We start from the raw sequence: 18,639 nt of genomic DNA, 5'->3' as shown, positions 1-18,639 counted from the left end.
ACTTATTTCAGTAACTGATTAGCTTATGTTTTATCTGTATACAATTAAAATATCTTCTCTCAGAGGTGTATAAGTTAATATAATATATAATGAGAAAAAAGTAATCTTTTGAAAAATCAAGGGAAATCAATTACGAGTGTGTTTGACGTAAAATACATAGTAATGTGAAAAGCCATAAAATCTAAATTATAATAACTAATTATATGTAATATTAGAAAAAAGGGTGAAATTATATGAAAGTAAAAAATATATCAATGTACGAAAAGAAAAAAATTATTTCAACAAGATGCATTAACACAATCAGCCTCCTTCTCAAGGAGAAATGTGGACAGGAGGCTGATTGTGAATGAGAAAAATTTAGGAGAATATGTTTTGCAAAGGCATTGTTAAAATTTCAGTTATCAAATAACAGTGATATAAAAATGAGCAAATGTTCATCATCAAAGGGTGGTTTGATAAATTTGGAAGAATTCAACTTCAGAAAATACTTCAAGATAAAAGTACTGATGTTTCAGCTGCTGAAGACTATTCAAACATGTTACAAACTAAAGGAGAAAATATTATGCCTATTTTTAAGGTCAAGATAGGCTGCGATTATCACTACATAGTGCAAAACAGTATCAGATTGTTTCATCAAATACTGTTTTTTAATTTCACACAAAAAAATATTCATAAAAATGTTTTTAGAACAAATTAAAGGACAAGATTAGTTACTAATCTTGAATTTTATTAATTTGGAAAGAATGGAAAACAAAAAGTATAGCAAAATGTAGTACTGAAATAAATTGCTACAAAATTAAATAAATATTGTTTAAGAAGTTAATGTTTGCATCTTAAACGCAATCTGAATTAAAGAATAAAAAATTATACATACGAAACTTTGTTCATGGTTTTCCATTAATATGGTTAACATTACCACAAAACTCTGTTGTAGAGAAGACAATACATAATGATTTTTTTGTTTAAAAAAAAATTCATTATATTTTGTATCAGAATACAGAAAACCATGCTTTCTTCATCTGCATAAATATTGTAGACATTTAAAACCATAATGTAAAAATGCAATGAAGTGTTAAATTGTAGAAATTTTGGCAACACTCCAAACTATATTGTAATTTATAAAATACTTGGCCTTAAAATTTAATCACAAATTATTTTCAGTCATAGTAAGATCAAGTTTATGATCTAAAAAAATGTAGTAATGAGTAATGTTGAAATGAGATTTACGAAATAAGAAAAACAGACCTCCAAATAACTGGCTCAAAAACTCTAGAATACTGGTTCTATTAATGGAAAAAGTTAAATCAAAACATTTAATAAATTTAAAATTAACACATCATGAATAGTAAACATGCAATAAATTTTGTGAATTTTTAAGCCAAAAAAAATCTGTTATGATTTAATAGCAATAATTCAAAAAATAGTATATAAATTTTAAAGTGATTTTTTTTATTTCAATCTGAATGAAATAGTCATAAACAAATAAACAAATTTTGAAAAAATTTATATGAAATATTGCTCCATTATTAAGTTATTAGATTTCAATTATTGGATATTTGGTTTGTCTAGTATTCATAAAAAGTTATTTTGTAACCTTATCTATGTACATTTCACAAGACTAAAACATATCATGTTTGGAATGCAATTACGTTAATAAAAGCACATAATCTTTTTCTTGTAGCTAAGCACTGTTGTCAGTGTAGACCTTGGCTTTTTCTCACATGTCTCCATTTTTCTTCATTTTGTGCTGCAATCCACTACTGCTGGACACCTATCACCTACCGATCCTCCACATCTTCCTTCTATTTCTTCATAATTTAAATAACAATATTTTAAATTATCTTAATACCAGTAACATTATTTAAAAAAAATATTATTAACAATTTGACTCACAATATATAGAAGCCATTCTTCTATTATGAATTTCAAAATCTGATCATAGCATTCAAACTAGATATACAAAATGATACTTAGACAATCAGAAAGAACATAAACATTCATTTCAGTATAACAACAAACATAGATTCTTTTTAATTCTGAATGGAATCTGATTTTTTTAAATTTAAAATGTACGACAGATTACTACAAAAAAATAATAATGCAGTAAAAATGTACTTACTTCTTTTCCCTTAGTTTCTGTCTGTTCATACCATTCTACAGTGACTGTCCGAGTTTGTGGATTGACTCCTGATACAATAGCAGCATGTACCCTACCTAAAAAATAAATAAAAGTCTTTTATTAGAAAATGATTATGTAATAATAAATTTATAATTTAAAGTGCTTTTAAAAGTTCATTAGCAACTTCTAGATACCACATCAAACACCAATTAATCAACAAAAACAAATAAAACAATTGAATGAATATACAATTAACAATTTTCTTCTAAAAACTTATTTCTCTTCAATAAATGGTCATAGAAAGGGAATGATTCTTTCTGCAGTTCCCAGTAAATTTTCATTATTTTATTTCAGGTGATATGAACAACTAGCAGAAGTTTATATAATTACAGCTTTTGTTAATTCATACATAAGAAATACAATACTTTTATATTGATGAATTCAAGACAAAATATATTAAGGAATATCATACAAGATTTATTAATTAATAACTGAAGAATTTGATTTATTCCTTAAAAGTAGGACATGATCAGAAACCAATCTTCTTTTCCTGCTGCAGAGGTTTATTTAGGATAGCCATAAAAATAAATTTTACAAATCTGTTGCTTATTTCTATGAATTTCCCCTCCGCAAAAAAAAAAATCATGTCAGGTTAATGTGGCAGTTAAACTAGTGGTAAAATTTAGAGCTAGTGTGGACTGCATTTTTGATGAGATGGTAGATAATGAAATGAAGCAACACTATGTTCTTCTTGAATCATTATATTTAATTTCTTGTCACCTTTGATATTTTGATTGAATTATATAGTAGTTACATTAAACTTAAGAATGTGTATCACTTTAGTCATAATTGAACTTGAACATTATCAAGAAACTATGAGTCCCCTTGGACTGAAATGAAAACACGACCGCACTGTGTGGGATTCTTACGTAGAATGGTCATATTAGATTAACTCGGCAGCCAGCACTAGTAAATGCTAGAGTGCAACACTAACCGGTTCAACATGGAACGGAACAACTAGTCATCACAAAATCAGCTGTTTTTCAAAGTTGACAGTTCTAAGTTTCAAGTCCTTGTAAAGACAGTTGTTTTTATATTGATTTGAATACTAGATTGTGGATATAGTTTTTTTTTATGGTTAGTTTTCAATTATCCACACATCTGAGGAGTGGTCGACCTGAATCTGTTTACAGACTACAAATTTACTGATACATTTTACACTTACATTGTAGAACGTCTGTTAACTACATCAGGCCTGGCATGCCATTAGCGGTAATCGCAGTTGCTAATCTACACACACACACACACACACACACACACACACACACACACACACACACAGATTGGCAATAATTGGAAAACTTGTTGGAGAAAGCAAAACAATTTTTTTTTAACTCTGAAATAGTATATCAATAATGTTATCTGTGATCTCCATGGTAGAAGCAGAATTAGAAATATGAACAAAATTTTGTCCTTCGCAAGAGCCTAACCAAAGCAACACATGAGATTGATTGGATAACAACAAAACAGCACACATTGAAGTGATGCAAATTTCTTTTTACTAGAAGTACTTTAAACTGATTCATTGTCTTTTGTCCAAGTTTACAAGAATATTGTAGTAATCTTCCTCTGTTAATGATGGATTAGCATATTTAACAGATAAATTAACAATGATATCAGAAAATGGTGCAATCGAATTTGAAGGAAATAACTGAGGTGGGTAGGTTTAGTGGTTTTAAAAAACTTGTATCCTGAGAGATTTCAAGAATATTTATTGAATATGCCGGCAAACATTTGATTTTATTCCACACACTCCTTTTCCTATAACTAGAGCTTATATAATCATAATAATTTGCTTTTCTACTAAATATTCGAGTAAATATAATAATAAATTCTGGATTATCTTTTATTCTATTAGATGCAGTACCTTATTATTAACTACACCATAATAATTAAATAACTCAAATCATTGGATGCATAGAAAAATTACTTATAGAAAAGGGAGTATACAACAAAAAAGTCTATATATTCAGTAACTGTACAAAAAACATGCTAGAGTCAACCAACATAAAATGGAAGAACATGCTGCACTCTTTATGACAGATGATATGATTGTTGCTTGTCTTTCACATTCTGTCATGTTGGTGAGTACTGACTCGCACGTTAACTTTCATTCAACTTCTAAATGACATCATATTAAAAATATATTTCATATCTCAATTGTTCTGTCATCAGATCATTACAGTAGTCACTTGACCTACCAAAAAACACCTGGAAAGTTATGGAGTATTTAGTCATTGCTATACAAGTTGAACTTTCATACCAAGAGGGACCTAAGACAAATAACTTATTTATCATTCATGTAACACATTAAATACCATAAACCACCGGCCAGTTTCAATTACCATTTTTATCGGTCCTGCTGTTATCACCAGAGCTGGTAGGAACAGAAGATTTTAATGTAGATTCATCATGATGCTTTGTGTAAGTTAAACTTTCAGGAAGTTGACAAATAGGATCTTTGGCTACTTTTGTAGGTTTCCAACATGTTTTAAACCATGCAGCCATTCTTCAATTAAAAGTACAATTCAACATAAGTATAAAATATAATTATAATATTTCACATCTTATTAACATAAAACACTTTTAAAAATAAACTTCAATAAAGAAACTGTATGAAATAAATCAATACTTTCAAATAAATTAACTGGCTCTCATTAATAAAAGACTCTGTAATAAAGCCAGTTTAGTAACTGTATTATTCGTATCTTCCGTGAGTTGCTGATTAACAAAAGTTTCAGATTTCTGGTGTGTCGTATAAATAAAAGTTAATAACAATTAAATTATTCTGTTTAGTAAATCCCTGTATATTGGCTACAAATGTTAATTTTGACCTTACAGTGTAAATATTCAGTTTTTATTATTGGATTATTTGATAAAAAATCAAAAATGAAAAAGAAACAATCATACAGGAAAAATAAGATAACACGAAGAAATAGATCTCTAAAAAACAAGATGAATATGAAGAGAAAGAAAATGTTAAAACCAAAGTAAGAATAAAAAGGAAGAAAATGATGCAAACCAAAATAAATAATAAAGAAGAAAATGTTAAAAATAAGGAAAAAATATAAAGATTAAAAGAGGATGATAAATGTAAAGAGAGAAAATTTGAATACTAGAGAAGGTGTACACAAATTAAGATCAGAAAAATTATATCAAACCAAAGAACGATTAAATGATTGGTAACAAAAACAAATAAACAAAATGATGATCAACTCTAAATTAGGGAGAATACTGTCCGACAATATCAGAGGAGTAATAAACTAAAAGATAGGAATTTTTTTGCAATTTATTAAAGATCAGGTATGTATGCCTCAGTGAATATGTTGTTCTTATGAGGGTCATTTTTAAACAACAATTTCTTCTTCAACTTTTAAAGATTGTTTCTAATTAGTTTTTTTCCATTAGAATTGATTTACAAATAAAACAAACATTATTCAATTTTTTTTTACACAGAAATCCATTTTTCAGCATTATTAGCAGTCAAATACACAATTTTGAGGACAATAATTTTTAATGGAGTAATAAAATTAATTTTATAAAAAAATTTAGATTTAAATACTATAACTTTTTATACTTTCTTTGTGGAGCAAGTCAAGAGTGCTTTATTATTATTTTAGTGGAATTGTATGGCAGTGTAGTATACTGAAGTCAGTGAAGCAGACATGGAAAAATGTTTCTTGGGTCAGTCATTCCATGTAAAGAACAAAGAATCCCCCCTCCCGACAGTCTACCATCTGCAAACTTCATCAAATTTTGTGTGGACATTCGATGTGGTCTTAAATGCCATTTTACCAAATTGTAGCTTTATATCTGCTATTGCTGATTTTCTGTGATCTCTTTAAAAAAAGGGTACTTACTGGTAGTTCGTACATACATGAAAAAAATGTTAACTTTGACATAAATTTTGAAGGCAATAATAAGGCTATGAGTTTTAATACTTTCAGTTAACATATTTTATGCTAAATTCAAAAATATTATTCACAAGTTTCTTTTAGCACCTGGTTTTGAGATATACCAGCTGAAATTCAGCTAAAAAGTTGTTGCGATATTTTGTAAGTCAAAGTTTGAGCTTATATAATTCCTTAACTAGTACTTTAATCGGAACAAGACTTTGTAACCTGAAAAAGAGCATAACTGTGTGTAAAAACTTAAAGTTTCAAACTAACTGGAGGCTTATGTCAGGAGATATTCATCATCAAATTTAGTCTAAAACATTTAGCTGGATTTTTTATCTACCTTTGAAAGCTTATATCTCAGGTATACCATCTTAGATTTTGTTAGTTTTATAAGAGTTAGAAAGATAAAAGTTTCTCTTTTATGTACAAAAATCCATGCAGTTTGTTTTTTGACCTGTAGTTTATAAGTAGCAGAAAAGATAATGCATCTTTTACACAGGGAGCAAGTTCTAGTAGAAAGCAATTTTTTATTAATTAGTAATCAACCTTTTTTCTGCCTGTTAATTCAAAGTTGTTAATTGTATTAGCTGTACCTTACCTCCTAGGAGACAGTTTCAACTAACTATATCTGTTATGGCAAGCATATTTTTTAAAAATATTTATTACACATGCACAAAAATACTAAAATCATTAAAAAAAAGAAATATAGTCGTAGAGTGCAATAAAGTATTACAATATTTCACAGTAGCTTCAAAATAAAATAAAAATCTAAAGTAATTAAAAAACCTTTTAGCACAATACTTTTAATTCACTTCAGCTTAAATTGTTTCTCAATCATAGACTGGATGTATTCTGGATACATATATTGTCTTCCTGATACATATATGGTGCTTCAAGAGTAGCAAAAATGTGCTGTTCTGGAATCCAGCAAGTGTCCTTTCTAGGGGCAAATGATAAGAACAAGCTGTACCACGAGGGTGCATAAAACTAATAGAGCATCATGTACATCAAAAGAAATATCACATTTATTTCCAATCCACCAAGCGTTATCATACATGCAAGACACTTATTGGTCTGGTTGCAAGCTGGCTAATTGATATGCCTTAAGTAGGTTGATCAGTTTCATAAACATCAGCTTCAACTACTGCAGTATCAATTGAGACTCTGCTGATAATGATTTTGGCTTTACTAACTGGCTTAAAATGGTGGTTCTCTTTTGTGTGATGGATATTGCAGTTATCATGAGCTTAAAATTTTGATAAATTGTACAAACACAAAGTGAATGTGTGCCAACAGCAACTGTAATGTGCACCACTTTGGCCTAAGCTCACAAAATTTTGAAAAGCCAATTTCACAGCCACAATGTCACAGTAAGCTACGAATATCCCTCCTTTAAATTGCACAGAAGTAATGTTTCTGCATATGGACTTTTTCGCCATTCATCCTAACTAAAACAAAATCTTTCTTTCCTGGATAGATTTGGGAAAATTCATCAACTAGAAAAATTTATCATGTTCAAAAAATTTGAGGAACTATTGTCTAATATCATCCTTCAATTTATTCCTCCTTTTTTTCTGGTTTCACCAAAATACCAACTTCAGATTATTCACCAAAATACCAACTTCTAGCCTGCTTCAACATTCACATTGAAACCTGGAATTCATCAGCTGTTTTCTCAATATGCCAGCTACTGGGTGCCAATGTTAAGATCTGAACTTGTGGGCAAGCTGAGATGAGATAAAAAATTTGGCTTTGAACTCTTCAATCAGGATATTCAAATCTTTACATTCTTGAAACTGCTTACACTTTAATGTTTGCATTACATTAGTAACATTCCAGCCAGCCGCTGCTGATTCTGCTGTAGTAGCAATAGCATCTTGTGCTATTCTTATCTTCTGCTTCAGGTACCTATTGAATCCAGTATACTAACATATTTAAGCTTCAAAAGAGAAATTCTAAGTGCTGATAGTGAGGCATCCATTCTTCGAGAAGCCTCTAGATTCGAGAAGCCACATCCCTAGATTCTCATTCTAGTCGATCATCCATTGGCTGAATCTCTCTTTCACCCAATTCTTGCCTGCAACATTGGCATAACTTTTGATCTGGCTTGAAGTCATAACTTGTTAAAAGCTTTTTATTGGTCAGCAGAATCAATATCAACAGGCCACAATCCTTTTCTGGCTCTTAATTCTTTTCCAAATGGATTATAGCAGTCTTTCTATAGGAACTCAAAATTTAACAGCAAAACAGCTTTACGATAACTTATGTTAGCATCTTCATTAAAGCTAATTGCTCCTGTAAAGGTTCTTTGTCCTTTGCTGATAGTTGTTTCACAGGCAACAAAAATGCTTTTCCATAATTAAATGTTAAAGACTTGTGGCATTTTAAGCAATCAGGCTTGCCAAAATGGCAGGGGCCAAGAACTTCACTCATTTTAAAACAATTAAAAGCAGTTGGAGATAACCATAAATGTCAACTTATTGTAGAAGTTATTCACTAACAACTATGCTAATTCACAAAAAGCTGATGCTTTTCCTTTCTTCAAAATAAGGAGCATTCCAATAAAGAATATCCCAGAAATCTCTAGGATGTTTAGGAGAATCTCTAGAATGTTCCATAGAATAGTTTCCCCAAGATTCGAGAAATTTCTGGAACATTTTAGAAAACTGTTTTTTTCAGATCAGCCTAGAAAGTTTTGAAAGTTTCCAGAAAATTTTGTACTACTTTAAAATAGTACAAAATTTTCTGGAACAATGCAAATTTTTTTAAAGATATTGTAAATTTTAGAACATTCTTTAAAAAATGTAATAATATTCTGAAACACTGAATGTTTTTCCACCTTCAGCTGTTTTAATTAACTATAAGCTGTTTTAACCACAGATTAAAAATCTTTGAAAAGCTTTCTTACCTATTACAATATAAGAAAACAAAATGCATGTATTATGTTGTTTAAAAGCTGCCCTTTCCACCCATTATAAAACTAACAAAATCTGAGTAGGTATACCTGAGATATAAGCCTTCGAAGATGGGCACAAAATCATGATGAAAAAGTTTTGACCAACTTTGGTGACAGATTTCTCCTGACATAAGATCCCAATTGCTTTCAAACTGCAGGATCCTACATATAATTATTCCCTTTTTCAAATTGCAAAGTCTCATTATGATTAAAGAATTAGATAAGGAAATATATAACCTCAAACTTCGACTTCCAAAATGTCGCAACAAATGTTTGGCTGAATTTCAGCTGCTATATCTCAAAACCTGGTTCCAAAAGAAATTTGTGACTAACATATTCGGATATAGCATAAAAGGTTAACCTACAGTCCAAAATTCGAAACTGTATCTTTATTATTGCCATCAAAATGGTTAGTCAAAGATAACAATTTTATAAGTACTCCTATATATACCTTCTATAAGTAAGTACTCCTTTTTCAAGAGGCCAAAAAAAAATCAGCCATAGCAGATAAGGAGCTGCAATTTGGTAAAATGGCATTTTAACCATGGGGGGAACCTCAACCAAAATTTGAAGATGGTCACTGGGGACGATTTTCAAAACTGGACCACTTGACATGAAATGACCCTCTTTTTATTTTGTGTGAAATTAAGACCAAGCTTAATCGAATCTAAAAAATTACTACTAATTGCAATTTTTTATGTTATAACATTTAACAAAATCAATAAAAAAATTAAGGTTTTCTCTCTTTTGGCACCCCACTAGTGGATCTGCAGTTATTATCATTCGTGGTAGTTTTAAAATGACTACTGTAATAATAAAACTAAAAAAAAAAGATTTTTTAGGTACGAACTCAGTAAAATAATATTAATTTTGACAAAAGCAGACAGGCTGCAATCTTCTTTTGTCACAATATTAAATGTGATAAATACTCAACAACACTGCTTGGAATGATTATTGTCTCTATGTCGACAAACATAACTAACTACCTGACTAACTGCCCAACCAAAACTGCTAGGGACGATTTAAAAAACAAATAATTTCTTTCAAATAAGATAAACAAAACAATACTTCTGAGCAAAATTACACTATCCTTGATCAGAGTACTGTAGTCTGATCGTCTCCTTTTTCTACCCTCCATTTTAGCATGTACTTTGTGATTTCCTCCTTATAAAGTATTGTGGGAATTTTGTCAGGTACCACGCTGGTTACATTTGTGGTGCCATGTTGGCACTTCATAATAGCTGATAAGGCAACCACTTCTTTAGTGATTCATTGTTAGATCCTGAATTGCCTACAAGACCTTGTAGGCAATCAGTATCATTAGTGAAAGCAGTCAAGGAGTTTTATGGCAGTCACGGGAATCTAAACAAGGGGATTTATGAAAGGATAACTAGCTAATGAAGTTTCTATTTAACAAACCTCCTAAAATCCAAAAATCTTAAAGGAAACTCTAGAAAATAAAAGCTTTTTCAAAAGCATATTACAATAATACACTACAGAACATGAGAAATAAATAAACTTTGTGCACAACAGAGTACATGGATGCAACAGATGCATGGTATAATTTACATAAACACCTGAAACTGAGTTAAGATTACTAATTTTGAATACAGAAGCTTAGCTTAACTTAGTCCCAAGAGCTGTTATTGAAAATGAAGGCATAAAGAAACATGAGGTAGTAGATTTCTCTGTAATCAATCCTGTATGGTACTCGAGAGGTTCTAAATGAATTACATTATAAGAAATATAAAGTTTTGCATTGTTTGAACTTCTGGCCCAAAGTTTTAGGTTTACAGGAGATAGCCAAAGACCCGCGGTTGATCTGCCAGAATACTGCTTAAGAGTGCTGATTGAAGTGGTTTTCTGAAAGTCACAACAGAGTTCAACTCTCGAGTTTTTGCTTGTCTAACTGTATTGTTAATAATAATATTAATCAGCACGCAATTGTGGACAATTCTAGCATACCTAATTACTTGGATGTAGTTTGCATCAGTAAACTTTACACAGCCTCTGCACTCTTAAGTAAATTATTTAAAATTGATATGTATATTAAACAGTTTACAATAATATATTATAAACTCAGTTTCCACTTCGCAATTAATGGTATAACAAGTTAATCGACTTTAAAAAGGATACTTCACAATTTAACTATTCATTTCTCAAAGTCTGTTTATAATGTTCTCAAACATTAGCAGACATTAGGAGATAACTTTTAGTAAACTACAGTGGGGTTTTATGCTGGGATTCTCTCAGCTAACTCTTTCAGATCAAACAACTGGCTACATTAAGTTAGTGTTGGCTCAATGAAAAGTTATGTGATTAATTAAAAATTCTTGTTTATTAACTGATTAAAACAGAAATAGGTGTAATCTATAAAAAAGCTTTTTTTAATGCTAATGAAATAATCTAATTATGTACAAATCTATTCTGTATTATTCCAGCATATCTTTAAAAAAGAGGAAAAGATGTAAATAAGATTCTGGGTTTACGATATCTGGTTATTCAAAAAGACTATTTGTAAATTTTCTGTGACAATAAAACATTTGACTTTCATCACAGTAAGGAAATATCCCATGAGAATAACATAAAAAAGGAAAACAATGTAAGAAGGAAAAATTTATAATAAAAACAATTAACTATTTTCCATTGAAAATTTAGATTTCAATAAATGCATATTACTGTGATTACAACATCAATGTTAACATTTATAAATATTTTGAGGTTATGAAATGATCTGTTTAAATGCTGTTATTTTTTCCTCCCAGGAACTGACAGGAAAACTGTAAATGTTAAATAAACAGCCACTCTTGCTTGATGAAATAAATTTAAAAATGGTTTTAAATAAAATGACTTTTAACCATTTTAAATAAATAATTCAACTATTTTTTTAAATTTAATTTCAAAAACTCAGGATGGAGTAATTACCCACACTTATATATATATATATATATATATATATATATATATAGATAAATAGAGAGAGAGTGGAGAGGAAGAGATATTTTAAGATTATAATACATAACTATATAAATTCAGTTATAATAGAAATCGCTATCATGGACTTTGCTTGATAATCTGTAGAACAGTATAAAATATGTCAGGATAGTGCCAAAACTAAAATGTGACAATATAAAATTATTACAGCTAATTTCAGTAGGTTTACTTAAGCACGTATTATTCCATTTACGCTAGTCTACAATCTATGAGAAAAAAATTCATAAGAGATGAACTCAAATATAAGTTTATTATCGCTAAAAACTGACGGATTATTCACAACTGGTAAAAAAAAAGAAAAAACCCAAATATGTAATAAATCAATTCGTGATTTTTTAAACACAATAATTACTGTCAAATCAAAGTATACGTATTTCTTAAGCACCGAATAGTTATCCGAAACTGTATTTTCAGTAATATACAGTAATGTAGAATAATATTACATACACAATACAACCAGTATACATTTGACGCGTTAAGATCCTTGGAACTCAAACGGGTAACAACAATACAATAAATTAATATAGCAATAGAATTAATATTGTATTGAATACATTCAATTCTTTATAAACCATTCGTCATGAATCTCTGTATGCAACTAAAATTAAAAATGCACAACGAAAAAAAATGGAAAATCTCCGAGATAATATCTTATAATAATATTGCGAATTTAACAAAGTTCAATGCGTGTAAATTAAAAATACTATAAAAAAATTATATATCACACACATACGAGCGCGCACGAATTCGAGGCAAAAAACAAGCACCTAAAAAAACCCATAATAGTAATATGATTAAAACTGGCATCTCTGTTAATTATATTACAAAAGAAAAAACATAACATTTTAATACACACACAAAAAAATATGTAACAACGAATTTAAAGACAAATAAATACACAACACAGCAAACATAATATATAACTGAAAATAATAAAAAACAACACCACACCAAGCTTAACTAAACGTGAGATGCAAGTGAAAGATTGCAACGCCTGTTTGCTATTTAGTCCCCCCACCGCCAGAAGGTCACAAACTACTGCTGCAGGCGGAAAACAGACAAGAAAATGGTTCATTACACAATTACTTGATTCTATACACTAAGGCAAAGCGAATGATCGCTAAAAATAGTATGTATGTATGTATGTGTGTGTATGTATGTATGTATGTATGTGTGTATGTGTATGTGTATGTGTATGTGTGTGTGTGTGTTTTACCGGGAGAGAGACAAAGAACTACGCGTAAAATCAGTAACCTAGATAACTGATCACTAACTAGAAAACTATCTAAAGATTAAATAGCAGTAATAACGAAGAAAACTTCTAACAGTGGGCGTTTACAGTTAAAAAATGACACGAAACTTTTAATCGTTCTTTGTTTAAGTAAAAATAAACTCACTAATCCGAACCTTACCTCCGTAGAAATTCGATTTAACCAAATAACCGGTAAAACGTATACAACATGTTATATCCATTCTAAACTATAACGTTGAACGATTCGAAACTGAAAACAATTTCGCAGTTAACCGCTTCTCTGACCGAAGAAACACAAACCCGATGCCGTGAGCAAAACTAAAAGCATAAAGAAAAAAAGAGCGTTCAAATCCGATTAAGCGTCGAACTATCAATATTTGATTTGAATTCAGTTACTTCAGTTATAATGGTTATCAAAACAGCTTATCAATGTTCTAAAGAGAAAGATGTGTATTATTTCAATAGGTTAACTTAAAAAGAAGTAAAATAGGTATAAATAATTTTTATTTAAACGAAAACACTAAAATTTCTATCTTTTTGTTTATATGCTCGACAGCAATAAACGTACAAAAACTCAACACTGAATAAGAATGTTAATAATTTTCAATCGTCAAAAATCCCGCAATCAAGTTCAAAGTATTTATATTAATAATTCCATTCATTAACATAACATTTAAAAATCTGATATAGACACCACATAACTCCCATGCACCCAATTAAATTTACATACACTTTTCTTTTTTTTTTTAATGAAAAGTATTTTATGATTTTATTATTATTAACTTATTAATTGTTATTACTGAATTACTATTTATCGTAATTTTTTTACAATCAGACGTTAATAATTATTAATAAATCAATATATTTAAATTTAAAAAAAATAAATAGATTAAATCTGATTTGAACCGACGTGCCTTCCCCTTGTAACATCCAAATGTTTCCTTAATTAAAATATTATACGGCTATAACTATGGAACCAACGAAAATAAGTACCACTTATGATATATCGTTGAAAAGCTCTCACAATTAGGGCTTATTACTGCACTTAAAAAAAACCCAAAATCCAATTTTTGGGGGATTTTGGGCTTTTTTGGTTCAGTTGAGTGCAATCAAAAGGGGAGGTGCACAACTAGGTGTTACAACAGTCCTAAATCCAAAATTTCAACATCCGTCGGCTAATAGTTTGAGTTATGCGACATACGTACGTACAGACGTCACGCCGAAACTAATCTAAATGGATATTTCCCTTGAAATCAGAAATTTTTCGCGATCACAATACTTCCTTTACTTAGTACAAGGAAGTAAAATGCGAATATAAGGAAGTTGCTCGTCAACTCAATTCATATAAGAAGTATAAGTACTGCAGTATAATTTTCTTCAGGACAACAGAAATACAATAAACAAATGCGTTCCGTTTTATATATAAAACAGACGTAGGGCTCATTTTATGCGAGTAGCATCCCACAATAGTCGTCCGACTAAATTTTATCGAACGACATATACGAGGCACAGGCTGAATTGTTTTTATGCACTTCGCGTAAACTAAAAATTTAACCCTACGGTTAACAGTCCGATAAAATTCCACGTGTCAAACAAAAATCGCAGATATAAAACTGTACTAAAAAAATTCTAAGAGAGTACATATTTCTATTAATAATTATAATAAAACAATGAATATAAACTTTTAAAACATCCGTTAAATAAAATGAAATTATGTACAAAATTAAATTCATAATATAAAATATTTTAGAAGAAATTCAGTTAATATTATAACAAATAACATACAGGAAAGCGGACTCAAACAGGGAGAAAATAAAATAATTAACTATATATTTTATGTAATTAAATTAAATGAAGTAGTAATAACAACAAAAACCGGTTCACAAACACTAAAAAATGCCGATAGCAAATATCACCACCACAACTAAGAATAAAATGTAACCGTCACAATCATCGTAGCTTTACTGAAATCTGTAGCAGAGTCGATCTTTAACAGCACATGTGACTTGTAGTAAAGCATATCCATTACAGGAAACGCATCATAAACATCTATTATGTATACTCGTATAATGGTAATGGCCTACTTGAGAATACCAGTTCTTTCTACCATAAAAGGCAACCTTTTTACAGATCTTATAATTCTTATAACCTTCAAAACGATAATCACCACCACCGCCGGTAATACAAACACAAACAAAAATAAATGTAAGCTATCGCTGTGTATTACATAAAGGGAGTGGACAAAAAATAAAGTCAAAGCACTATGAATGTATAATTTAACACTTATGATGCTCATGTTTGCTATAACAGGTCTAGATAACACCACATTAAAAAAGTATCCTTTACAAAGAATCATAGGGGACGTGGCCGGTTACTTTAATAAGCTTAAATTAAAGACTGACGTACGTTTAATACGCAGTTTAGACATCTGGTAACAATCTGAAGTTCCCCGGAATATGCATACAGAATTTAAAAATATCCTTTCCTCATCGATAGAATGACTATAAATGATAAAAATTCAACTCTGCTACCATATCTGTCTTACTGATCGTAAAAACATTAACCTCAAAGTTAAACCCCAACTCTAGTGAAATTGGAATGGGGGGAGGGATTTAAAAATGTTCACCATCTTTAAAGAAAAGTTATTAAAATACGCCTGGTCCTCGATAAACCGCAACCAAAATCAGATGGTTCCGCAACATCAAGGCATCCAGAGGCGTAACATCTTAAAAAAATCTGATGTGTTCACCACGTGACTTCCTTATACGCCTATTAAATTACATATACACATTTTTTTTAAAAATGAAAAAGTACATAAAATTTTAATGCGATTTTAAATTATAATTTTCAATTAATATTAAATAATCATAAGTTTCACCAAATCTGATGTGGACACAATGACTTCGTTGAACGCCTATTACATTAAATTACATTACACATTTTTAAAAGTACATAAAATTTTATTTCACTAATGCTTCTGATTTTTTTTTATTGTTATTAATTATTGTAAAACTTACAATCACAGGTTAATAATTATGAATAAATCAGTATATTTAAATTAAAAAAGTTAAAAAAAATTAAGCTAAAAGTAAAATTAAAAAAAGTTAAAACTTAACGATTAAAAAAAGTAAAAGTTAAATTAAATTTCAAAGTTAAAGGAAATGAAGTTGCATTCGAAACGATATGCCTTCCCCTTGTAAGATCCAAATATTTCATTAATTAAAATTTTATTTGGCTTTAATGTTGGAAACAATCAAAATAAGTAACACTTATGATATATATCGTTAAAAAAATCTCAATGAAGACAATTACTGCGATTAAGAAAAAGTCCAAAATTCAATTTGTTTTAGATTTTGGGCTTCTTTGGACACTTTTGGTCCAGTCGATTGCAATCAAAAGGGGAGGTGCACAACTAGATGTTACAGCAGACCTAAATCCAAAATTTCAATATCCTACGGGTAATTGTTTTTGAGTTATGTGAGATACGTACGTACGTACAGATATCACGCCAAAACTAGTCAAAATGGATGCAGGGAAGGTCAAAATGTATATTTCCGTTAAAATCTGAAAACAAAATTTTTCGCGATAACAATACTTTACTTCGTAAAGGAAGTAAAACGGAAGGTATGAAATAAAAGTAAAATGCTAACGGCCTCATTATTATTATAATAATTGTACCGTCCTTCAACGAAGGTTGGCGACCATCATGAACTTGTATTTTATCCGTTTATTTGTTCGAATTTAAGCCCCACTTTTTTCTCCTCTTTTTGACATTTTGTCTTTCGTAATTTTTGTTGCGTGTATTTAATTATTTTCATTCTTTTTTTCTTCTATTTGATTTTTTTACGTATTGAATTTTTTTATAGCCTATATTTACGTCAATCAATGGCATCAAGAAGAGGTCGCTACGAAACCGATCTAAAAAGGAAGGTGATTTTATACGCGAAAGAAAACGGGAATAGATCAGCAGCGAAAACGTTCGACATGAAGAAACAAATGTTCGTCGATGACGTAAACAAGCGAATTGATTGATTTTTACTTTTTAAATCTACGACAAAGGGTTTCACAACATCAAAAAAAGGATGATTTCTCATTATAAGTAAAGTAGATCATTACATTCCGCAATTTATAAATATTGATCGATCTAAAGAACTACTAGTAACAAGAAAAATATTACAATGGAAGACAAGGGAACCTTCGATAAATTCAAAATTTTAATGCATATATATGTCTGTTGCAGAAAATTTATGAAAACTGAGAGATTTTCTCTGGCAGATTGAGAACTTCTTAAAGAATTTTGAGAAAAGCTCGTCCAGTTTACGCAACACGTCATTAGATTTCGAGCAAAACAAAAAATTTAAGAATATTATAAATGGAGATGAAACCACCCCTTTACTTAGATATGCCGCTTAATTACACAGTAACTCCGAAGGGTGAAAAAGAAGTTAAAATAGTTAGGACAGCATACGAAAAACAACATGTCACTGTAATGCTTTGTATTACGGCAGACGGCCAGAAATTACCATCGTTGTTAATATTATACAGGAAAACAATGTCAAAAATGAAATTTCTCAATTATGTGATAGTGCGGGCCTAAAAGAATTGTGGGATGACTTCCGAAATTATGGAAGACCGGGTAAATGCCGTGGAACAAAGAAAAAGAACTCTTACAAAACCTAAAACATGCTTGTAACGGATGCATTTAAAGGACATTTACCGAATTCAGTGAAAAATAAAGAAAGAAAATCGAGATCTTGTGATCATCCCGAGCGGTATGACTAGCTAGTTCCTGCCACTCTACTTCTGTATTATGAAGCTACTCAAAGATCACGATTCTCTAACTGCTTCCGGAAAAATAAAAATGCAAGTTCTTCAACTACAGCGGAATGGGTTTCTATCTCCTGGAATAAAATTGCGAATGGAAAACCTCGCTCTTTAAAAAATGCAGCATACCACGGATGGAACAGATGACACTAATACGGAATAATGATGACGTTTACATCATTTTCAGAGACGAGAGTGACAGTGAACGTTGAGTGTTTATCTGATTTTAATTACATATATTTTATTTTATTATATTTCTAATGTCTAGTGAACAACAAGTAATCCTACCAAGGCCAAGTGAGATGAGGATGACTGACATTTAAATAAGGTCATCCTCACCTTATTTAAGTGAGGATGACCTCACTTAATCAATACAAGATAACCTGATCAATAACCTGATAACCTAATCAATACAAGATTAGGTTGGCCTAATCTTGTATTGATTAGGCCAACCATTCCTTAGACGTGTGGCTGTAACTGAATCCCAAAGTACACCGGTATCCGCTGTCTGGTATTCAAATACGTATGAAAGCAA

The 18,639-nt window shown here is 30.1% G+C and overlaps 1 protein-coding gene across 6 annotated transcripts in view; it reads right to left on the bottom strand.

Annotated features, from left to right (window-relative positions):
* Window positions 1-18,639, bottom strand: part of Klp10A (kinesin-like protein 10A) — a 270,337-nt gene that overhangs the window by 96,522 nt on the left and 155,176 nt on the right. The window contains exons 1-3 of one of the 6 annotated variants that reach the window (XM_075360171.1): window positions 12,885-13,004; window positions 4,525-4,688; window positions 2,120-2,214 (exon numbers count right to left, since the gene is read on the bottom strand). In XM_075360171.1, the coding sequence (XP_075216286.1) occupies window positions 2,120-2,214; window positions 4,525-4,687 (258 nt within the window). In that variant the 5' untranslated portion in view covers window position 4,688; window positions 12,885-13,004. Of the gene's footprint in view, window positions 1-2,119; window positions 2,215-4,524; window positions 4,753-12,884; window positions 13,005-18,639 lie in introns of those variants that run through there. The other 5 variants (XM_075360164.1, XM_075360168.1, XM_075360167.1 and 2 more) reach the window with 5 other exon arrangements.

This window comes from Lycorma delicatula, chromosome 3 (assembly GCF_047948215.1).
Source record: "Lycorma delicatula isolate Av1 chromosome 3, ASM4794821v1, whole genome shotgun sequence".
NCBI classification, from domain to species: Eukaryota; Metazoa; Arthropoda; class Insecta; order Hemiptera; family Fulgoridae; genus Lycorma; species Lycorma delicatula.
This window is presented reverse-complemented; position numbering and strand designations above follow the sequence as displayed.